General features: G+C 35.4%; 7 protein-coding genes across 7 annotated transcripts; 4 read left to right on the top strand and 3 right to left on the bottom strand.

Moving 5' to 3' along the window:
• The first annotated feature begins 281 nt into the window (after window positions 1-281).
• On the top strand, window positions 282-1932 carry LOAG_00228 (LysM domain-containing protein). Its single transcript, XM_020445378.1, has 3 exons — window positions 282-485; window positions 933-1198; window positions 1583-1932. Exons 1-3 carry the CDS (start codon window positions 318-320, stop codon window positions 1704-1706), a joined length of 558 nt encoding a protein of 185 aa, XP_020304163.1. The 5' UTR covers window positions 282-317; the 3' UTR covers window positions 1707-1932.
• A 243-nt stretch (window positions 1933-2175) lies between these two features.
• LOAG_00227 (60S ribosomal protein L4) lies at window positions 2176-4658 on the bottom strand. Its single transcript, XM_003135767.2, has 5 exons — window positions 4187-4658; window positions 3715-3857; window positions 3291-3518; window positions 2622-3158; window positions 2176-2367 (listed from the first exon to the last, which is right to left on the bottom strand). The coding sequence occupies exons 1-5, from the start codon at window positions 4356-4358 to the stop codon at window positions 2263-2265; spliced, it is 1185 nt and encodes a 394-aa protein (XP_003135815.1). The 5' UTR covers window positions 4359-4658; the 3' UTR covers window positions 2176-2262.
• Window positions 4659-5244: 586 nt separating this feature from the next.
• On the top strand, window positions 5245-6963 carry LOAG_00226 (hypothetical protein). Its single transcript, XM_020445377.1, has 6 exons — window positions 5245-5391; window positions 5676-5860; window positions 5969-6047; window positions 6168-6256; window positions 6507-6611; window positions 6790-6963. The coding sequence occupies exons 1-5, from the start codon at window positions 5289-5291 to the stop codon at window positions 6591-6593; spliced, it is 543 nt and encodes a 180-aa protein (XP_020304162.1). The 5' UTR covers window positions 5245-5288; the 3' UTR covers window positions 6594-6611; window positions 6790-6963.
• A 1051-nt stretch (window positions 6964-8014) lies between these two features.
• LOAG_00225 (UBX domain-containing protein) lies at window positions 8015-10238 on the top strand. The gene is made up of 7 exons (XM_003135765.2): window positions 8015-8102; window positions 8228-8443; window positions 8749-8950; window positions 9044-9151; window positions 9223-9435; window positions 9688-9832; window positions 9909-10238. Exons 1-7 carry the CDS (start codon window positions 8053-8055, stop codon window positions 9953-9955), a joined length of 981 nt encoding a protein of 326 aa, XP_003135813.1. The 5' UTR covers window positions 8015-8052; the 3' UTR covers window positions 9956-10238.
• A 641-nt stretch (window positions 10239-10879) lies between these two features.
• LOAG_00224 (hypothetical protein) lies at window positions 10880-14727 on the bottom strand. The gene is made up of 9 exons (XM_003135764.2): window positions 14651-14727; window positions 14066-14336; window positions 13675-13818; window positions 13208-13395; window positions 12593-12649; window positions 12312-12441; window positions 12041-12237; window positions 11623-11739; window positions 10880-11280 (listed from the first exon to the last, which is right to left on the bottom strand). Exons 1-9 carry the CDS (start codon window positions 14684-14686, stop codon window positions 11185-11187), a joined length of 1236 nt encoding a protein of 411 aa, XP_003135812.1. The 5' UTR covers window positions 14687-14727; the 3' UTR covers window positions 10880-11184.
• Window positions 14728-15081: 354 nt separating this feature from the next.
• LOAG_00223 (hypothetical protein) lies at window positions 15082-17387 on the top strand. Its single transcript, XM_003135763.2, has 4 exons — window positions 15082-15252; window positions 15580-15710; window positions 15833-15931; window positions 16913-17387. The coding sequence occupies exons 1-4, from the start codon at window positions 15147-15149 to the stop codon at window positions 17108-17110; spliced, it is 534 nt and encodes a 177-aa protein (XP_003135811.1). The 5' UTR covers window positions 15082-15146; the 3' UTR covers window positions 17111-17387.
• A 994-nt stretch (window positions 17388-18381) lies between these two features.
• Window positions 18382-22794, bottom strand: LOAG_00222 (hypothetical protein; the record flags this gene model as incomplete). Its single annotated transcript, XM_020445376.1, has 6 exons — window positions 18382-18984; window positions 19589-19777; window positions 20308-20757; window positions 21448-21566; window positions 22127-22213; window positions 22643-22794. 6 exons carry the CDS (start codon window positions 22792-22794, stop codon window positions 18788-18790), a joined length of 1194 nt encoding a protein of 397 aa, XP_020304161.1. The 3' UTR covers window positions 18382-18787.
• Between the last annotated feature and the right edge of the window lie 1170 nt (window positions 22795-23964).

Below are 23964 nucleotides of genomic sequence, written 5' to 3'. Positions count from 1 at the left end.
TTATGTTCCTCCTGTGTTTCAACTCAGTGCACTCTAGTAATCCTTTTCTACCCACCTTCTCCTAACTCCACACAATCTTCCAACCAACCAACCTAATTTATGAGAGCTAATACACGATTGTGAGCTCATTTGCAACGACATTCTTACGGTTAGTTAAATCCATACACGGGTCGTAGCGCTACTTTTCTGGATCGGCATTTTTTTGTGTACGCTTGATAAATTGTTAATTCCGATCAGCACGTGGAGGGGACTTTCTATATTGTTTTTGCATTGATTAATTATTTCAGGTTGTTGAGTACTAATGATGTGGTATAAAAATGGAAGGTCAAGATGAGCGCACATTCTTGTGTGGTTATCAGCGAACACGCGGATACGGCAGCTTGTCAAATCTTCATATTTCCGCAAAAACTTATCGTACAGTCATTCAACATCAGATAAAACCGAATGATACACTTCAAGGACTCGTTCTTAAATATAATACTTCAGTAAATATTTCGTATTAAATTTATTTCATGTAGATGATTCTCGGTCAGTGCAAATCATGCGGGGTGTACTGTAACCTCGGTGCCGTGATCTTTAGGAACTTGGTTGTTGCTACGGAGGGGAAAAAAAAGTTTAATGGGGTTCAGCTGTTGACTTTACGATGCGTCTTTAAAAATCTCCGTAATACGAGCAATAAAGTCGAAAACTTCTTTTCCTCAAATTAAGTATTTAGTAGGAATTTTCCCCCAAAAAACATGTAAGTGGGATATATAGTTTTTCCTAATTTCATCTCTGCTTTTTCCTTATTTTTGGAGAAACAATTTACTTATGATAATGAACTTAATAGTCTTCGAGGAGTTGGTTAGTTAAGAACTAGGAATTCTGTCAGTAAGGCGAACACTTGAAGCGTATTGTTTTCGGCAGCAGTACCAGCAAGATATCTGTTATAGATGAGCGAAATAAAACGGTTGAATCGTCTGTGGTCGAACGAAAGTTTCTACCTCAAGGAATATGTCGAGATACCTATCTATGATGAAATGTTTGAGAGAGGTCGTGCAATGGATAGACCCATGAATGTGAAGAACGACCGGTGCTGTGAGGAATCAAAGAAGTCACAAGATATCGACGAAGAAAGCCTGCAGGATATCTTCCAAAGAATCGACAAAAATATCAGGAAGACGACGAACAGCGTAAACAAATTAACGGAGAATTCAACGTAAGTTTAGCGACTTTTAGTTGTTTCTTGACGAAAATCAGACTAGAACTTCCCTTCCTTATTTAAGAGGAAAATGGGGTCCGAGGGGAACTCTTGTTGCATTTTTTTGAAAGTTATTGCTTGTTTCTGCATTTTTGCAAGCTATCACTCATAGGAGTTTTCCTTGGAAATTATCAGTTTCTGATATGTGCATCCGGCAGTTCTCATATGTGTGCTGTTGTTCCCAAGAAAATTTCCTTTTTACCTTTTGTAACAGTTGAAAAGACATGCAGCAAAAGAGCTACTGCAACAAACATAGGAATGTTGATTTTTGAAAGAAAAATCTTCACTTTTTATGAGTTTTTTACTCACTCCCGTTTTCTGCCTTCAGCAACCTTTTTTTAGCGCAGATTTCCTCGCTGAAGGTTTCAAAATGGAAGTTACGCGAAATAAGCCGGAGTGTAGAATAAAAGACCGACGTCCATTTAATCATTCTTCGGGTTTCCAAAATGAAGCTTTCCAAAACTAGTCAGTTTTACTATTGTGGGAAATATGGCCATTTCCCATGTTATCAATCAGTCGTATACACTCGTTATATTCAAACAAATGTGCCACGCAAATGTTTACCTTTCGCTTTACTGATTTACTAGTTAGCGTATCCTTGCATGAATTGTATGTTAATAGTGTTTATGAATTTTTCTCGAAAGCCTTTTGCGATTCGTGCTCGCCTAGTTGTTTTTTTTCCACTCTGTCCGATCTCTCGTGAGACAAATTGTCAAGAACATTGCATCTCTGTCATTTTGTCCGTATCTGGGATGGTATATATTGTGACCCACCATTCGACGGAAGATATACACAAACCATTACTCTGATGTTTTCCTGGTGAGCCTCCAAGTTTTTCCAGTTCTGAATTTCTGATTTTTTCTTTTTTGCAGTTCTGAATTACTGAATAATTATAATATTTCCACCCTGCCTGAACTCAAACTCTGTATTCCCTATGATTTTATTATGAATACATTATAAATTGCTGACCTCTCCAACATTTACGTGAAAATTTATCCAACGAAATTCCGATGTATAACAAATTATATGACAACCAATATGTTTTTACTTTGCAGCCGCTGTCTTTTGAGCAGCCTTTTTTCCGTCTTCTGAGCAGCCTTTTTTTCAAATGCCTTCCGACGTGATATCTGAAATGTATGGTGGTGATAGGTAAATGATTCTTCTGTAGAATAGATTTGGTGAAGAGTTTTACTTATACAGCTTACAGAAACTCTGGCTTCATGTTTAACCATTCTTCCTTCGAGAAAAAAGCTAAGACTCAGGCTCCATATATAGGCCATATAAGAGGAGTGATTCTGTTGAATCCAGCTGTTGTTTCGGATGTCAATAGTAACATGGATGTCCTTGAAAATACAAAAAAAAAGGAAAGAAAAGACATTACCTGAATCTTTTCCTCAAATGGGTGTTGCGTTCCAAGTCGTCTACGATTGGTCAAAATAGTGGTACGTTTCAGTACTGCTGCATATGGATTCAACTTGACCATGATTGCGGACTTTTTTAACGGGTTGCGATGCACTTTTGCCGCTCTAACCTTAAATCTGTTTTTCTTTTTCTGTCGAATGGCCCTAACAATTTCCTCCGAGCGAATCAGTCGTGAAAAGTCAGCATTTGCCATTTTTGCTGTAGGCATGACGAACTTGGCCTTGGCAACGGCTTTGCGTGTTTCTGTTCCATAGATAAGATCCAGCTTACGGAAAGCAGATTCCGTCCAGATGATCAAACGTCCAAGATGGCCACCAGGTGCAACTTTCAACAAATTAAGGTGGTCAACTGGAAGCAGGTGAACACCCGGGATATTTCGGAAAGCTTTGACGATACCGTTATCCTGACTGTACACTATAAGGGGACCCAACTTAGCCTTGTGACGGCGATTGCGTCCTTTTCCTTTACCAGCGCGGTTACGTTTCGAATTATAAACCTAAAAAACATATGGAGAAATTAAATTAGTTATCTAGGCAGTACCACCATTCTACTCTGAATTTATGTTGGTGAAGTGTAAGCTTCAAAAATCATTTTCCCACATTTAAAAAAGCATCATGTGGAAACTAACTTTCTCGATATCAGCCCAAAAATGTGAACGACGCAGAAATGAAACAGCTTCTTTTGTCTTCTTGAAGCTTTCCACCTTATCAACAACAACAAATGGGACTTCCGGTATTTGGTCAATGATGTGTCCGCGGGCTTGCACCAAAGCTGGAACACCCGAAGCAGCTATAGCCGAAACCATCGCGTAACGTTTTTGTGCAACATTAACACGACGATGCCAACGTCGGAATACCTAAAAAAATTGCTGTATCAACAGCTGATTTCCTTGAAAACAGTTAATGACTATTTAAAAAAATACCAGAGAACAAAATAGTTGAAGTAAATATGTCGAAGTCCTCGAAATGAGACCAATCCGTGACATAAGCCAATCACAAGTGATCTAAAAGTCGAAAATATTGCCAAAAACAAATTGAAACGCAGAAATGAACCTTAGTTGGTGCAAACATGCGTCCGCCACGGCACATGTTACCAAATGCACCCTGTCCAGAACGATGCGTACCACCACCTCGTACACGCGGGATTCTAGCTACCGCACGACCTGTGCCCCATGATTCCGCCGAAGTTTGATGCCCTAAATATAGTCAAAATGTCTAGATCTATGGGATAACAGTTATTCCAGACCTCGTGAAAGCTTTTCTTCTTTTCTCGTTAACTTGGTACTTTTCCTCTAGCCGACAAACTAATACAGTCATTATAAGTATTCAGATATTTTGAGCAGCGGATATCCCTGCAACTAAATTCAACTCTTTCACTGTTCTCATTTACTATTATCCCAATATAAGATTAGTCCAATTTGCGTCCATAACATCATCCCCCTCGGGGTTTATGGAGTGCCACAGAGTTTCAATAAAGCACCGTACTTTAAATGTCAAAGGCAAAAAAAAAGACAAAGAATCAAACCAGCTTCAATTGAGACGGCGTACGGCTGACGTTTATTTTTTCTTATTTGGTCGTGTACAAAGGAAACAATATCTGGACGTAACGGTGCACGGAAAACGCCCGGTAGCTTGATCTGACTATCAGTCGCTTCGCTCTTATCATTGTAAATGGTTACCAAGGGGCGTGCAGTCATAGCACTTCTTTAATATAATAAAAAACAGTCTTCGATGAACTTCGCACGTGAGAATAAACAATCAAAACTTATCACCACCCAAAGTAACTTCCTTTCCGTCCTTATCACTGCCCTAGTAACACGCTGAACACACAATTTTTCATGTATGCGGCATAATATTCAAACCCACGCGTCCAATAACTAAGTAATAAATATACGAAACACGTAGTTAGAGACAAACAGCACGACGAATTCTCCATTCCAACGACGCTTTGAACCTAGCAGTTAGTAACTGACACTGGCGCCGTTAAATTTTTTTTTGTCTACAAGGAGCCTGGCGATGTCTCCTTGGCCAATAAGGAAAATGGCCACTATTGCAGTGCTACGAGAAGCTTGTTAACAGTTCATACAAGTACAACCCCAACAAACAAACAACCTACTCCCCCTCCCCCCGCTTTCTTCCCATAATGATTGTATCCTTTGCAGACCTAAACTTCACCAAACAATATAATGCTGCAAAAGTCCGAAACACAACATAAACTTCGTCTTGGGATAGTTCGGCTTGCTGATTCGTATTGGTTCCGCACTGGTTGGGCGCGATGGGCAGCTCCGTGTCTCGTGTGTCGCGTACGGAAGATGAGGGGGTGGGAGGGGATGAATGTCCGGGGAAGTATTGTCAGGGTTGAATGAAAACGAAGAAAACTTGATGATTGCCACAGAGAAACGGAGAAATTGTGGGATGATTCTGAGGGGAAAACCGTAGGAACATGCAATTTAAATGAGTAAATGCATTGTGACTAGAGAAGTGCAATTGAAAGCGAGACGTAAGAAAAGGACAGAAATTATGGTCCAATGGAAAACGGATAGGAAGGTATCTTTGTAATAACTTTTTCTTTTATTTTCATTCGTTCAAGGAAAAGTATTTCAAAAGCACAGGCCATTTTCATCCAAATGGAAGGTGTAGCTGAAGGGTTCACTGTGGACGATCAGATGGATTGCACATCAAGTTTGTTGGCTCATCATGAAAGACCTGAATGCATCGATTCTTCCACTGGTTGGTATCGTTGAGATTTTGTTTCACTTGTTTTGATGTTTCAAAACTATTGAAGGATGGATTTGCTAACCTGATAAGGGAATGACTGCCCTATGGCTGACCTATACACGTTGTTAATGTGTATTTCAGGAGAATGTGGGGTGTTTACAGAGACGGATATAGTATTCAAGAAAGACAGCCACTGTTTGTAAATTAAATCTTGCAGTGTTAAATAAATAAGGGGTTGGGTATGCTTTTTCAAAAAACGTGAAGTGGCAGTGAATCAAGAAAGGTTTATCTTTCAGAACCGAAGAGACAAAGACTGGATGGTGATGCTGGTGAAAAGTTAGCTGAAAATGCAAGTAGAACTAAGAGACTAGCTCAGCTGAAGAAAGATATCGCTGTCCTGGAAGCAGCAGTTCGGCGTGGTCAAGAGACGATGGAAAAAATGTTAAATATAGCAGTAGAAGGCATAGCAGTTGATCCGCTGGTAACAATTCAAGTTTTTTTTAAATCTGGAAAAGTATCGCTGATAACATGCTTCATTTGTTATTTCGAATCAGAAATTGTGGTGAATGTTGGAAAAATCTTGTTTCAGTCGCGACAGGAAGATTTCTTAAGCAGACGTCACTCACTAATGGCTGAGATTACTTCCACGCAGAATGCAGCAGGGAAAAGTGAGCACAAATTTTTAAAAATTGAAAGACTCGGTGTTGCTAACTTTGTTTTTATTGCGAAATAACTTTGTAGAAAGAGTTTTTTTTTCCCTTTATGTCTGTTTTTAATCTTATGTCTAGAGAATCGAGTGGAGCGCTTGCAAAACGGTTCACTGGTGGTTAATTTATTGGAGCATATCGGGAAGAATAATGACACTCCTTTTGTCAAAGTAAGGGATTTTCACCGCGGAAAAATTCTGGTTGGCTGGAAGACAGTGGCTAATTATTATTAAGAAATGAGCAAACAATTTTATGAAGATTTTATAGCTGAATGGATTTTTCATATGCATTCTCTTTAGTTCGCTGATGATTTTTCGATTTGTTTAAAATTTCAAACTTACTGCATGTTGAAAATATAACTCCGACAAATTGCTGCTTTTTTTTCAAATCACTTCTAGTAATTTAAAAGAATATGTTCAGGTTGAAGCATGGGAACTGAGGAAATGTCGTTGTGATTTCTGCGATGTTTACAGCTCATCGCGAATTGAGCTCCCACCACGTGTGTGAAGTGTTGTTCTGTGCAAGGTTAATGCTCTCAAATTCAGTTGTGATTGTTGGATCAACACAAAAAGAGCAGGCAGTGATGTTATGCCAGTTTTCTTAGCAACTTCCTTTCTACTCTTAGCACCTTGAGTGCCAGTTTTCTTAGCAACTTTCCAAAGTTATGAGTGCCAAGGCGATTCATAATGAACTTTTTTTGCAGAGGGAGCAGATGAGTTCGAATGTAATGTGTTACCGCTCATTTTATCAAAACATACATGTTGTTTCGCGATCTCTACAGCACTTGCCTAATATATATGTCGAAGTTTAACTTTCTCATTCGAAGCATACGAAACTGGAAAGTTTGGTTTGCCTTAAAAGCTTCAGTTTGAATCGGTTTGATTCTGTTTGATGATTGTACATATACTCATTTTCACTTTCTGTGTGAATTCTAAGATTTTGTGTAAACACATTTCTTAAGTTAGTACTCCTTTCTCAAAATAAATTTTCCTCGGAAATCTTTTTTCTGAATATAACTGGGATCGCGGCAGGTCACATTGGAGTATCACTTGCACCGAAAATTTTGTTTTCTTTTTTTCCTTTTTTAAAAAATACTGGATTGTTTTGATTGTGTATTAATATTTTGAAGATCTTGTATACGTTCTCTTTTGCATATTGATTTTAAACTTTTTCAACTATTTGCGCTCTTTCTTTGTCTTATGCAGTTGCAAATGCATTTTGTGTATATTCATTACTAGTTTTCTAGGTACATATCCTCTTTCATAACTTATTTCATTCTTTATTAAAATTTCCTCGTTACTGCGATTGACTCTAATTAGGTATTTATTTTCTGCAGGTATTCATCAAAGAAAAGCAAATTTTTAAATTTTCTACTTAAAAATTACTGAGTTCCTCGCTTTGACAGGTTGCTTACTTTGTTCAGCAAGCGTTTTTACCAATAAAATATGTTTTTTCTTTTTCTTTTTTTCTGTTTAAATGTTTCTTTAACATTGGATGTTGTAATACATCATTTGTACATTGTGATAATACGCTGTAGTTTGGAGGTAAATAATAAGACCTTTAAATATAATTTTTCTTCTCTTCGAGTATCAACCAAATTGAAAGCATTGATCGTTGTCAAACACGTCGACTTGCATGAAGAGCAAGTGTTGGGTCTCCTTCATGCATGTTTTGTGCCGTGTAAATGTGGTATTTCGTCGAGGTAGAAAATCCTTTCGAAGAGTTTCGTATATTTTCGAAAGTAAAAGTTGAAAGAAGGATTTGAATTAGGCTGGCGAAATAGTAATGGTATTCTGGGAAATTCGTTCAAATTCGGAATTTCGTTAGCTTCTGCCATACAGTCCTTCGACTTCCCTTTGTAGATTAATCTCGCACTTAATTGTTTTAATTTACTGAAATGAATAACTTGTCACTGATGGTTCTGTATGAATTAAAGGATATTGGAAAGTAAGTAACTGTATAGGAAATGTCGATGCTGGATCAACTGGAAGAGATGGGTTTTCCTCACGATATCGCGTAAGATTTCATTCATTTTAAAAAATTTTTACAACAGTTTGCATAATATGAAAATGAGTATGTAAATTACTGAAAGGAATTGCGTAAGATTCGTCAGGATTTCATGCTGAAATTATTGGTTTTAGCGAAAAGGCGTTACGAGAAACAGGTGAAACAGGATTGATTGAGGCAGTGGAATGGATTGCGGCCCATCAGAAGGATAGTGATATAGATCCACCGAAACCTGCTCAGCCACAGCCACCGGAAGAGGGAAGTTCGATTGTTGAATTTGCTGAAGAAGAGGATTCATCGAAGCCGTCGTCTACTGAAGCACCACAAGCAATGTCGTTCAAATGCGATGTGTATGCATGTTTGAAATTTTCTGTATATGATGTTGAATGATTAGTTACAGGAGATGTTAGTAGGATAAGAAGGTATTAAAGAGGAATGGCAGATATGTGTGGTCGACAAAACATATTTTTGAAATCAAGAGATTTGGCTAGGCTTTATCAGTAACATCGTTTTAGTAAATAGTATTCTTTCATATGATATATGCAGCGTAGTTTTTTGTTGGCTTCTTATGACTTCAACCGACGAACACCTGACCTTTTCACAAACACCTGAAGTTTCGTAGACGAGTGATTACTTCACATACTAGACGTTTTAGATGTGGGAAACACTTAGTCGATGATCAGGCCGTTATGTTCCATGCAGCACGTACAAAACATGAAGCATTTAGCGAGTCAACGGAAGCTGTGAAGCCGTTGACAGAAGAAGAAAAGAAAGAAAGATTAGCAGCATTACAAAATAAATTAAAAGAAGCAAGAGCAAAGAAGGAGGAAGAAGAGAGAAAGGAAACATTGGAGAAAGTCGGTATTTATTTCCATCGATTTTTCAACCATAATAATTTCCTGGAAATTGCAATTCTTTGAACAACTGTAGTAGGAAAAAAATTGTTGTAGGAGAAACGCCGTCGTCTAGAAGGAAAATCAATTGCAAAAGCGGAGGAAGAAAGAAAGGAAGTGGAAATGAAGAAAATGTTGGAAGAAAAGAAACGTGAAAAGCGTGAAGTGAAGTCTTAAAAAGTTTTGGATGGAAGCTATTTAATAATATTAGTTAAGAACTGTAATTATTTGTTAAGGAAATGGAAGCGCGCAAACGTGTTTTGGAACAAATTCGTTTGGATCGAGAAGCTCGTAAGTTAGCTGAACAACTGCGGCAGCCGCAGCCAACAGCAGTGACAGTTGATTCACAATTGCTTGCTGTAAATGAGGCGTCTCCAGTAAAGGCTGGTGATTACTGTCAAATACAAGTACGGTTACTTGATGGTTCGGTCATCAAGGAGAAATTTAAAGTAAGTTTAGTTTTAACACAGATCAGATTAAATTTAGTTCGGTTAAAGTTCAGCAATTGTACGTTGAAATTTACGTATTTCTGCATGCCGAAATTCATAAATGTTAGGAAATCGTTCATTTAACAGCTTTGTAGTTTTAGTAAAATCCTTACTCCACTTTGATTGGGTTTTTGATGGATTTATAATGCGAACAGGCAGAGGTCATATATGGGTATACCAAACAGCGCTTCGTGTAACGATATCGTTTTACAGTCAGACGAACCATTATCTCATGTACGTCTGTGGGTAGAAATGCATGGTAAGGATACAATGAACGGCATCCCCTTTACTCTCATGACTCCATTCCCTCGCAAAATATTTACCGATGAAGATATGGAAGCACCCATCAAAGCTCTTGGTACGTTTTCAGCTATTAATCTGGCAAAACATGTTTCTGTATTTGCTTATCCTATAACTTGAAATGGGATTTTCAGGTTTGCTGCCTTCTGCAAATATGGTTGTTACACGTGCCGCCCACTAGCTTTCTTCCATTCACCTGGTAAGTTACGTAGGTAATCAGCCAAAATTTCATCACAAGAAGTGGCCGATTTGTTGAATCTGTTCCATTTTCTTTATGCCATGTACATCCATCGCAAATAACTTAATTGTTTTCGTTATGTTTGTGCACAAATACTACCGTAGGATGTTCTTTAAATTCGGGCGAATATCAGCTATAATCATTTTGAAGTCGTCTGTTGGTTTGAAAACAAAATTATGAGCCCTTGTCACCTTTTTTATGTACATTGGTAATAAAAACATTTAGCACTAAAAAAATCTAGTCATTGCATTTAGAATACTCTTAAAAGAATCAGAAATTACTTCATCTGTTAAGATAAAGATTTGGCATTTTCATTTGTGGAATTACCATATCTTTGTTAAACCAGCTTCCTTGTATTAACATACTTGGGTCTCCTAGAACATTCATTGGCACACTTGACATCTCTCAAATATGAAACGCTTTGGAAGTAAACTTCATCCTTAAAGTCTCGATGCCGATTCTATTCTGTGTCTATAATTAAGCATAAGTCTGTGGGATAAATGACTTGACGCAGTAAAAAGTAAAAAAAAANAAAAAAAAACCAAAGAAATACTGCAATAATTACAATCAAGTCGAATAATATGTCAATGTATCGGGATGATGCGCTTGTTAGTGGCATGGATCAGATTATTAGATCGTTAACCAATTACTTCGACGCTTCTATTTTAAAAGTAAAAAATAAAGATTCAAACGGATTAAACTGCTTAATGCATTCATTAAAAATGAAGCTAAAAGCTAAGCACTTATGGAATTGATAGTTTCTCATGGAAAAATATTTCTGAGCTTGATATTAAATACAATGGTGTTTCGAAATTTCGAGATAATAATTAAAATCTAGTAACGGTATAATTCAGATGGTACAAACGCTGCATATGACACATACTATTAGACTGTTAGAGTTTGCCTTCACAATGAATATTAAAATAAATGTCCTCAATGAAATAAGTGTTAAAATGTTATATATCTTCTGTTATTAAACATGAGAAGGACAAATTCCGTGATTAAGATGGAAAGGAAATATGCAATGAGGTGAATAAAAATTATTTTGGGGCTAAGGATGGCCGCCATTAAAAGCTGAGGCAATAAACAAATCTAGAAAAATAAAACAAACTTTGAAGGTAGCAAATGAAAAATTTAATACAATAACAGAGATCAGCAACAAGACAGTAGGTTCATGAATCTTCCATTTTCTCCAAAGCTGATTTCACGCGTTCCTTCAGTGCACCTTTATACGTTACCATATCCAAATTTGGGAACTTTTCCGCAATCTACAAACGTTGTAACTTTCCAAGTATAAGAGTCAATAAGGATAATAGCAGTCTTGTCTAGGTTTTCCTTCTGGACTGATTCATTAGTTATATACTACCGGTTAACTGCTCCTAATTTCCAGCTGATCTTTCAACCAAGTAAAACATTCGATCCCATGAGTGTAAAAGTCGTGCGTCACGAAGTTTTAGAGCATACTACCTATGCGCCATTTACTAAAAAAGCTTCTATTAATTAACGTTACCCTTAACCAATTTTGAGTAGTTTCACATGATTCCTCCCTAGGATATTTTAAGCCTTGAAGCGTCACCAGTTTTGGGCTCCATTATGATAGAAATCCCTACCCTTTCACACATCTGCTTCATCGTACAATTCACAAGATCCACAGAACGAAGTATATCGTTGATCGCAGCTTCCACCTCTGCATTTGAAGGTCCACCGTCGCCCCAAGTTGGGTCTTCCTTAAAGTAAAACATTTACATAAAACCTTTACACTTTTTCTTGATACTGTGATACTCAGTAAAACATTTACACTTTTTCTTAATACTCAATAAAACATTTTCTCTTGATACTCAGTAAATGTTTTACTGAAAGTGTAAATGTTTTACATTTATACTTTTTCTTGATACTGTGAAACAAAATGCATTATCTAATCTGGCATTTTTGGACGACTTTAAATGAAATCAATTCTACGTCACTCTTAATACTAATCCCCACTAAGATACAAAAAATGATCGGCTAAAATAAAACTTCAAAACGAACCTTAGCCGTATTGCTTTTGGAAACAGAAGTTAATTTGGTTGAACTTTTCATCTTTTCCGAACGATTTTTTGTTGTGCTTGTCGATTCTGATTTCTTCTTTGCAGTATTCTCATCACCGCTAGATTCCTCCCCGCTCTGACTAGCATCGTCATTCTCACTTGATTCTTCTTTTGATTTTCTTATGCTTTTTTTATTTCCTACAAGAATTTCACGTAATAAGCTTTGAAAAGTCCAATTTATCTATTCCTATCACGTTTCCGAAGGCAGATACCTCTCCCCTCGATTCTGCTTCTTTTCACTCTTTTCCCCGTCGATTTTGAAGAACTTCTTCGCTTCTTTGCTGATGTGATCTTCCTGCCCTTATCTTCCGGTTTTTGCAAGAAATGAAGGACATTCATCACCTTAAATAAGTTGTATAATAAAATTTCACTATGCAAAATGTCTCCTACTTCTCACTTTGTACTAGTGAAGTCTTCAAAAACTAGATCGATTTATGAATTTAGATACTTCCATACCAGAAAAAATATGTCATTATTTAACAAATACACTTACTGCTTCTTCCTTCGTGTGTCCCCTCTCTGAACCCAAAATTCTTCCAATCATATGTAACTGTAAAGGAAAAAAAAACACGTATTATTGCTAAGCCAAAATCATTTAAACATTTCATTATGAAAAAATCTTGCTCTGTTGTAATAAATGCAACGTATCTCTCAATAACGACAAAGATATTGCGCATTTTCTTCCAAAAGAAGCTCGCGATTTTCGCCATCAAGCAAAAGTTCAGAATGTGTGGTTTCCACCGGCCTAACCGGCCTAAACGCTATTAGTTTTGGATATTTATGTATTTCACAAAATCAAACTGCAGCATCTCATCGTATAACAGAAATGGTAGAGATTCAAAACACGATGAAAGAACATATTTGCAAGAATTTTTAAGTATGTTCATTATACCGTATTCATCTAAATAAATAGTAAACGTTCTAAATCAGTTACCGCGGATCCTCCAGTGGGTGGAATACATAAGATCATTCAACAATTCAAATCACGAGCTTCTATCGGAAAGGCATGCTTATTACACTGCTTTAATTCATTAGTCATTTCTAGCTCAGCACTACCTATGTTGTGTTGTAAACACCAAGCTTCTGAAGAAAACTTCAGACTAAGTACCTCATTATTTGTGAACTTCATTGCCGTTGCCTTCTTTTTGTCGAAATCAGCACTCTTTTCATCAAATGCAAAACCGTTAAATCTTCTCAGGTCTCTTTTTCTGGATGTTGCGGTCCCAGGAGTGCCGTAACATAGCCTATGAAGCCATTTCAATGTTTCATTTTGCGCTTTAGAAATGCCAGTATTCACTAAAAGATAAAAATACTGAACAAGATATGCAAATAAAGAGAAAATGATGTCAGACCCAAAAAGATGACCATTTGGAAAGCATTAAAGTCTCAACAGTTCCTTAATGTATATTGTATGATTCTTCCTTCTAGAGAAAAAATATCGGTGTGCGAAGATAATTATGATAGTGAAATCTAATATAATACTGTTCGACATCCCGCTGTACCACAATAACAACAGTATCATAATATTTCTGCAATTGTCGCATTTTAACACTGCTCTATAAACAAAAATGTTACCGAATTCAATGTCACCAAGAGAAGTTCCCGATCCAACCGCATCCAAAGATGCTTTCCTTGACGGTGGAGACGAGACGGCTGCAAGTCGTTCCACTGCATGACGTTGTCTTTTTCCTTCTCGTACAACTGGCTCATCAAGAAGGCCTGTAAATCCAATGAAGTTCGAACAGAGTAGTCTGCTATGTCCAATAATTTTAATAAAAAAAGGAACAGGACTGAGAGTTCGTATATATCTTTATACTTACAACCAGTGTATTTATCATCATCATCATCACTAGTAACCAATCAGCTGAACTCTAACACCCGTTAAGTCCGATTACTCTCTTAAAGAAAAGACATACCGCTTTAAAATTCTCAAAATTACGAAAGTATTCGTCAAAAAAAAAGAAACCTCTTTTTACTGGCTTCGGTTTTTCCTCTTTGGTCACTTCTGCGATTTCGTCTATATCACTGATACTATCATTCATTCCACTGCCACTTCTATTCAAATCTTCAGTAAGTGGTTCCGAACTTGCTGCTTCCTTCATTTCAACACTTCCTTCATCTTTTCTTCCAACATTCATTTCACCTTTCCTAACATCGGCTACTGTCCTTTCTTCCTTACGATCGTCAACCATTTCCTGTTCAATGATTTCACTCCTTGATTCCCCTTTTTTTCCAGACTAAAACAAACGAGAAAGAAATAAACAGTGATCACTGTAACACAAATACATTGCAAAACGTTACTAAAAAAAAGTGCACTCGGGATAATCCATGATGCTTCATGCAAAATGTAATCATTTCGTCATCACTAACACAAAATACAAGGCATATCAAACATATTGGACAATTTCCAGAATGTTCGCTAGAAATTAGCGACAAAGGAAAGGAGATATATCTTAACCCTGATTAAATGATATAAAAATTTTGCGATGAAATTCTAATCAAAACTATGTTACAGATGATTTTCATTAGACAAATAAACTGATATTCTTACCCGGTCACCAGCTTCTTCCTTATATTCATCAGCCATTGAAGTACATGCAACTTAGAATACGTTGCCAACAACTGTAAAAATATGATTAATGGGAACTATGTCAGCTTGCTATATAAACACAAGGTGATGAAGTTATCAACAACGATAACGAAAGTACTGCGAGACAGAGAGAAGGTAAAAAAGGAAAATACACATCTGTTGTCGAGATGCAGACCAACCCGAGACATACCAAGGTATGCCAGACCTAGAACTCTCCCAGCCTTAAATTCCCCAGAACTCAGCATTACAACTACCTCTCCTCGTCCCGCCAACTCAGCACATTTTAAAACTAGGACCCGCTCGGACAACCCGCACCAAAACCAACATCTCATTGTAGCCCATCCCTACAACCTCATAACTAACTCGATATGAAAATCTACAATTCACGGAATGTATTTATTGTGGATGATGTCCGTACATCTGATCTCAACATGGATTTATTGTTAATGTGATAGGCATGGATATATGCATCGTTATCAAAGCGTGTAATTTTGCAGCCGAGCGTCATCGCTTGCAGAGACGGAAAGATGTTTCACAAACGCCTTATATCAACCATCCCATCGGTAAGTCTCGATAGTTTTACTTGTCATATCTATGTACTTTTCAAGATATTTCGGATTAAAAGACTACAGAAGTATGGTGACTGAGCGTAACTGTCCTCTACAACAGTGCAGCGCATATCATTTAGTCTAACCTGAACATTTTATTATATTGCATTATTCAAGTTATCTTTGTTGTCTTTCTTCCAAGTATGAAAAATTCACTTCCCTATGTTACATTTTCTTCACGTTCATGTAGTTTACTTCATGCTAAAAATGTGCAGTTTACTTTTCCTTCCCTCATGTTAAGGCATTGAAATTTTGAATTCGAGTATTTCGGACTTATTTCAGGTGTTGCAAATATATTAATTTCTGAAGCTGGTGTAACAGATAGCGCAACAATCGCAGCAGCATTATTGCATGATACCGTGGAAGATACAGCTACTACCTTTCAGGAAATCAGTGGCTTATTTGGGGAAGAGGTGCTTCTACTTCTGAGCTTTTTCTGCCAACTTAGAGAAAGGCAGTTGGTGCAACCAGAAATCTATTAATTACCAGAGATCCATTAATTGGTGACCTATCACTTTCAATTTTGGATTTACAGATTAGTCGGATCGTACAGGAATGTACCGATGATAAGAGTTTACCTGTCTCTGTACGGAAACAGCTACAAGTTAAAAATGCTGCAAGACATTCGCACAAGGTTAATTTAAAATTTGATACCAGCGAGAATGAGAAAGGGGGAGAGTTATGTATATACTATTTATGCTGATTATTTTTCATTTGGACCATTTGGATTTGAACTAATTTGAACTGACCATTAATCACTAATTAATTAATTGGATCAAATTGAACTAATCGTTTGATTTGGGCTAATCATTTGGACTGTATCGCATATTTTACACTTTTTTTTCGAGAGATAGCTTATCTTGGGATGAACTTATCTTTCATTCATTTGTATATGTATGTATGTGTATATATTCGCTACAACCGAGTCCATCGCCCTGCGTGCAAAACCAGACCCTGAAGCTTTGCAGTTGAGGATATCAAAACTTGCAGTGATACTTAGCATTTCGAATTTGACCACTCTTTATCTCTTGTTCAGTGTTTTGACCATATCATTTATATGTACCATATGAGATAATTTTAATAGATTGACTTTTAAATAAGATGATTTCGAGAATTTTTTTTTTTGCATTAAGCTTTTTTCGAAAAGATTTTGCAATGATAATAGTAATTAGGGGCTTCTTGTAGCCTTCGGTAAATGATACTTCTCACCAAAATATTAAAGAAGATTTGATATTGATGTGAAATTTTTAAATTTTGGTCAGAGTAGAATTAATCAACCACCAGCAACATAGTGGAAAAGTTGCTGTTTTAAGAATGGAATAAAGCAGAATAACACAATCTGGTAACATCTAACTACCGAAGAGTGATATTGTTAAAGGATTGGACTACAAAATATGTTGCAGATTTTCCAAAACAGATTTTCAAACTAGTGATATATGAGTATGCAATGAAAAGAAATCTGTGTTAAGTATTTCAAAAAAAAAAATCAAAACTGAATGGAACTAGTACTATCTGCGTATTAATTAATAAATGATCTCAATGATATGCGCGACAGTGAATATGAATTCTTGATTGTCATGTTATGCAATTCATTTACAAGTACATTCTGTTGCAGGCAAAACTGGTTCATCTCGCAGATAAACTTTACAATTTGCGGGATTTGGAGCGTGCGACACCGGTTGGATGGGATGCACAAAGAGTAAAAGAATATTTTACTTGGTCGAAAGCAGTTGTATCAGAGTTAAAAGGAACTAACGCAGCTCTAGAGATTGCCCTTGACGATATTATTAATAGATATTTATGCAAATGCTGATCGTTTTTTTTCTCGAAATCCGCAGTTTAAAAAAAGTTCCCAGGTCTGGTAACAGTGCACAGTATCGGGTTGCACGAGAAACAGTGTTACTCTTGCTCTTATTTGACAAAATGTCCTGGGTAGCTCTTTCATAAATCCTTAGTGTTTGATGTGCTGAAGTATAACAAATGACTGTTTTCGCCACTTCGAATCTGTGTTGTTTTGCTGAAATATTTCGACAAAGCTAAAGTAATTTATGGTTTTCATACTTGGGACTTGTAATAAATTATTGATTCGATCAATATTCCAAATACCTTCAAATTTTCTCATAAATCAAGCTTTCGCAAATTGCAAAGTGTTATGTAGTTAATAAATATTAGTACGACATTTAGAAGTCGAACATTGCATATCATCTGAAATAAACTGTCCATGTGAAATGAGATTGCATATCATGTGAAATGAATTGTCCATCAGTCCTATGGCTTGTTGTTTCAAGACAATCAGTCACAAGTGTGACAATGTTAAGAGGAATCAGACTTGTAAGAATGGATTGGGACAAATATTATTATGGGACAAACAGCTAGTAAAAGTGAACTTGTCCAATAACCACGTCGCTACATTTAGCAGAGTAGCAATGAATGAAAGTGGTCCCTAATTTTGTCTAACTTGTTTATTACTTGATTTATGGGGGGATTTTACACTGCAAAATACGACAGGGTACCCTTCTGAATTGGCTTCTTCATTTAACATAGTAGTGAAATTATGAATGTGCTACTTTAATCCTGCAACTTATCTCAAGGTCACGGATGTGCCGATGTTGCTAGCTAGGCTGACCAAAGAACATATAGAAACATCGTATTATGCTTGTATCAAGCCTACTATATTAAACTATGATTAAACTTATGATATGACGATGAAGACATCTACCACATACCCAATAAATCAAGACCACATACCCAATGAATAAATCCTTCAAACATCGCACCTGGAATATAGAATTTCTTTTCTTTTTTAAATTGTGAAGTATAGACAAGCCTGTAGGATTATGATTAATTATCATTTCCCTATACATCAGATGTATTTTGCCACAGTCACTTCTCGCTTCCTAGTACTTATTATGCCAGTTTGATGTGAAAGCTGCTTTGTCTTTATTGATTATAATAAATGAAGCGCTGCAATAATTTCCTTACGGAAAATATATTTGAATTCCAAGTCAAAATTTATTCATTTTAAAAAGCCAGAATTGAAATGAATATCTGAAATCAAATCTCATACAAATCCCACGCAGAAGTGAAAAATTTTAAAAGTTTGCTATTTACAATTAAGCACAGAAACGTCTGCAGAAATTTCTTTGTAAATTCAACTATTTAAGCAATGAATAGGAGCGTTATACAAATCATCAAGAAAGATTTTACACGTTTATCGCATAATATCACAAAATACCAATACTATAGATAAGAATACTGTAATGAATTCTGAAATAAGCATTAAATGAAGAAGCAATTAGAGCAGGATGCAGGACTTTTTGACACATCTTACCCGGTTCATCAGTAATTCCTAAGTTCACAATACATCAATGCACAATACATTAAAAATGAATAGATCTCAAATAGTTTTGAGAAAATATTGTTATATTTTCATTATATAATATAATACACGTGCGATGTTAGAAAACATTAGTCGACATTCTTATTATAGTCAGTATTTGTGACCTGAAATAGCTGCAAAGCACGCTGATTGATTTATCGATGGAGGTTCCTGCATTCGACATTCTTCAATACATCGATTACGTACCATTACCGTTGTTTCTGCTCCCGTTTCATAGATATCAGCTCGAGTCTTATCCACATGTTGCCCGGGATAACCAAGCATAGTAGAATGGGAAAGTAATAAACCTGGAAAAGAGGTTTGAGCCACAAACATGAAAATAATTTAAAAATTTTAATACATCCATCATAGATCTATTGCGAACATCTTTGGAATTATCCCGAAAATCAAAGCTACGTTGTAATCGCAAATGCACTGAGTCGTAAAGTATAATGAACACGGAAACAAAACTTTTAGTCTTAACCTGTAGCTAATAAGGACGATAAGAGAAGTAGAAGAAATAAGGCAGAACTTAAAACGTCTTTCAATTATCTATCGAAGTGAGATACATTAAAATGCATAAGTGATATTACGAAGAACACTCCTATATTAGGTAAATAAAAAACAAGGCTTATATTTCTAGAGTGAAACATATGAATAAATCAAGACAAAAAAAAAATTATTTTCACCTTCATTTGTATATCTGGCTTATTTACTTCAATTAAAGTTAATTTCCCGTAATAAAAGAAACCGTTTCGAAACTTCCCGTCACTTATTCGAATATCCATTCTTAAGCAATTATTTTCCAATTTTCCTAAACATTTTGCTATGTCACTATAGGTAACCCTAATTATAAAAAGAAAAAACTATTAACTGATAAAAGATAGAAATATTCGATAGAAGTACTAATACCATTCGTCCTTTCTTGATGACTATCCTGCTTTATGCGACGATTTTCCGCTTCCAGTTCTTGCTTCGCCTTGTGTAAATCATTCACTAATTCCATTAAACTAGCATTCGTAAATATCAACTTGCTATTCTGCTCCTCCAATGCTACCACACGTAGCTTGAGATGATTAATATCATCTCGCGTCTGTGGATCTAAAGTAAAAAAAATAATGAGCCTAGACGGGTAAAAAATAACATTATCCTGGCTAATATTTATTCGCATGCTCTTAACGTCATAGATTTCGATTTCAATTACAAATTCCAAGAAGTTTTGTTTCATTAAAAATCTTTTTCCTTCTTTTCCGTTAAAAAGAAGCATTCTATTATTATAATAGAAAAGAAGGAGCATTTCATTATTCTGGCATCAAATAGTACATCGGAAATAGCTCACATATCATCAGATATACTTAAATTTGATATGTATGCTTGGAATAAAAAACTAAGACAACACTCACAATTTGCAATTGAAAACGTGAATAAAGTTGTCGAACCAATAAGATTTAGTTAACATATATAAACAGATTAAAGAAACCTAATATAATCAGATTAAAGAAACCTGACGAAATTTATTTACAGAGCGCTTCAAAAAGTCCATTACTTATGGAATTGTTGCTTACTAAACCATAAATTTTCTAAAGTTTTATTATTAAAAAAATTTGCAAGTGCAAGAAATGACAGGATACCTGGTGATTTCTTTCGAATCGGTCGAGCATTATAAACCTGCTTCCTATCCCGAAGTGTTGCTTGTGCATCCATATTACCAGCCGAATCAACCGATAGTTCATTCCAAATAGCTGCCGGACTTTGTGATCCAATACGTTCTTTGATCTTCAGCAAAGTTGATGGATATGTCCTCATGTATGGACTCTGGCTATGTTTATTATTTCCATGAGGACGTGGTTGAAGATTACAATTTTCCAAACATTTGTACGACAGTAGAGCATTCCCTGTTGCTCGTCCATCTCGGGTCAAATAACACAAACATTTCATTAAACCAAGAGGTGGATCCGAATGAGGATGGCTGCCATATTTTTTCCTTATGATATAATATGGATGCTTGGTGTCCGGAACACCTGCAGCGTTAACTCTTATACTCTTACAAGTTGGTCTTCGTACGGTACCAGCCCATGAACCTGTATTTTAACTAATATTTTATTTCTAATAACAATGAACAATAATTTATATATATTTAAATGTTTAGATACAAAAATAAAATGTAATTTGGCATTAAACTTATTTACTAGGTGATTTTGAAGGATGATTAAACACTGAGTGCAGTTTCATTTGGGAACTGAATATTCATTCAACACTGTATGATTTTTTTTTGTAAAAAAATTTGCTAAGCTATCGTATTTTGATGTCAAAATGAATTAGATAATTTTTATCGGTTTAGAATGATCATCTATTGAACAAAAAAAAAAAAGTGAAATTACTGTGCAACCCATTTTGCAAAACGAAAAGGATTCCAAAAATACTATTACAACAAAAAGAAGAAATAAAAAAATTAAATTTCTAATTAACGTTATCACTACAGCTAATTATTCTAGAACAATTCTTTTATCCGTTTTATTAATAAAAAGGATCATTTTTATTTACTTCTTGGTTTCTAGTATATGTTATTTTAAGGCGCAAATAAAAATTTTTCTTCCATATAAATTATTGTTGTGCATGTTACGCGCTTTCATTTTTCGTTTTCTTTTTGTTCTTTTTTTTTAGTAATGCTCAAATGAACTATTTTTTTTTTAAATTTATATAGTTCTTCAAATTGTCGTCAGAATAAAATAAAACAAATGCACAACAAATCTTTTAAAAAAGAGACATGCCTAAATTGTCCACCCAAAGATCTCGCTCGGAAATGAAATCTGTATCTAGAAGGAATGAGATTTCGAAAGGTCGACCAGTTAAATAAATCTTCGGCAGTCTTATATTCCTTTTCACAGAACTGAAAACAAATATCAAACAATTAATCAAATAAGATATTTGATTGGATGCCGAAAATTATAAATTTATCATTGTAACAGCTGCATCAAACACTATAATACAATATAACAGTTGTAAAAGTAGAGGATAAAGTAATACAACAAGTTACTTAAAGCAGACAATATAATTCACTTTTCGATGTTATTGAAATTGCATCAAATTTGTAGATTGGAAAAAAATGATGAGCTTTCGCAAAGAAGAAGCTCGCCATTATATTACAGCAAAAAAATATCTCTAAAATATTCATCACATTGAACTTTTATATTAATTGAACAGCAGGAACCAACCGCTATTAGTATTGCCATTGGTTTCGACCACTTTTGAGTAAATGAAAGATGATTCTCAAGTAAGCTTTGGATAGCCAAAATTATTTAATTGGTTATATTTTGTTGGAGTAGAAAAATCGAAAATTTTTGAAAGGTAAAATGGTATTGGAATATGTCAAAACGAATTTCTATTTTTTAAATAACTTTGAAAAATTGAGTAAAGTGACAAATCAGCGGAGCTGAATAATTGATTTACCTGTTAATCATATCTTTGACCGGTAAATCTTTGACCTTTGATATATACTTGTAGCTGTAGATAACACCATCCACGATAGGTAATGAACTGAAAGAATTTATGCACAGATTTGTTCATTAAAAGAAATACATGGTGATGTATAATTAAAATACTGCCTGGAAATAACCAATAATACATCACAATTATGTCGTGCAAATATCCTGAAAATAGAAGTACATCTAGTCACTTAAAGCACTTCAAAGCATAATTTCCAAGTATTATAACCTCAGTAATATACTGCATTGCAGTACAAATAATTTTAGCATCATTGTCTATAATAATACTGAAAAACTTGTTTTACATTTCAACAAGTTGATTAAGTAACATAAGCCTTTAAGAACCAAAAACCAGGAATCGCTGTAAAGTATAATGATTTTATAAATAAGGGAGTAAAAGATGACAAGGAAGGTGATGAATATGATTCTTCTTGGGAATCATCTTTTGTAAAATTTATGAAATTTCAATTGAGCAACTCACATCCCGTCTTCAGTACTTGTTGAGGGTCGACTTTCGATCTCTGATTCCCGTTTCTCCTCTTGTCGGCTTTCATCATCTTGCTTGTTGAATTCATCGGTGTGAACGGACATTTCAACCTCTTGATCTTCTGATAAAATCTGCTGTTGCTCCATTTCACGACACCGTGGATGGCAAACAATTAGGGTGAAGGTAACTTAATTTTGTCTCTAATGACGACAAAGATGATCGATGTTCCTTGGGAAACTTTTTTCCAAATTAACTGAACAACGAAATGCTTTCGTGAAGGTCATTCGTCTTTGTCCTATTATAAATGTTAGATTTCAAAAACTAATTATGCAATCCATTTGATGGTACCGATTGGATCTTTGAATATAAGCGAGAGGAAATAAAACTGAGCGACTAAGGAGATGAACGAATAACCTACTTAGATCACCAATTAGCAACTGATTTGATGCATTTAATTAATCTCGATAACAACATATGCCTAAACTCTTCCTTATTCTTATAAGCCTTATTATAAATTGACCAAATTCAAATCTTTCCAGGAAGCAACTTTCCACGGCCAATCCATTTCATTAACATTCTCTTTTTTTGTAAACAGAAACAACAGTCAATAGAAGTTCACTAACCATAAAGAATTCATCTAAATGACAAGTCAGAAATGTGTAAAACAATGGTAATGTGGTATTATTGAATTGTCTATTCCAATTACATCTAATTAATTTAATATGATTTAATTTTAGAAATTTATTTCCATCCAATACTCGCTCGTTTCCAGCAATATTTGTACCTTGCTGTGATATAATAAGTTGTTGTAATCCTAAGACTGCTTTAATTTACTCCTTGATACTTTTCCATCTCTCCCATACAAAAAGATTCTCTCATATTCAATCAGATCAAAAAAAACTGTCCAGTCTTTTCCTTTTCAATCTTTAACAATATGATATTCCACAAATCTTACTCCTGTCTCTCCTTCGTGCTCTTTTCTCTTCACTCTCAATCTTCTTCCACCCATGCATTCCCAAAATATCATCAATATCCCCAACTGCGTTTTTCCACGGAAATGCATTTGTCACTAGGTTATGACAGTGATACATACATGCATGCCTAAAGGACGTGACCGACGACAAGATGACGGACATTGAAGGGACCAGTCATGCACATGCAGTACTTGCATGATTGGATTGCGAGTGCGACTATCTTTTTATGACTCCGATAGCTTTTATATGAAAAACTGCTCATTCCCTTTTTTTTCCAAGAAACTTCTGATAATTACAATCATCATAATCATATATCACTGTAATCATAATACTAAAGATAAT

This window comes from Loa loa, assembly GCF_000183805.2.
Source record: "Loa loa unplaced genomic scaffold supercont3.65, whole genome shotgun sequence".
Taxonomy (NCBI): domain Eukaryota; kingdom Metazoa; phylum Nematoda; class Chromadorea; order Rhabditida; family Onchocercidae; genus Loa; species Loa loa.
This window is presented reverse-complemented; position numbering and strand designations above follow the sequence as displayed.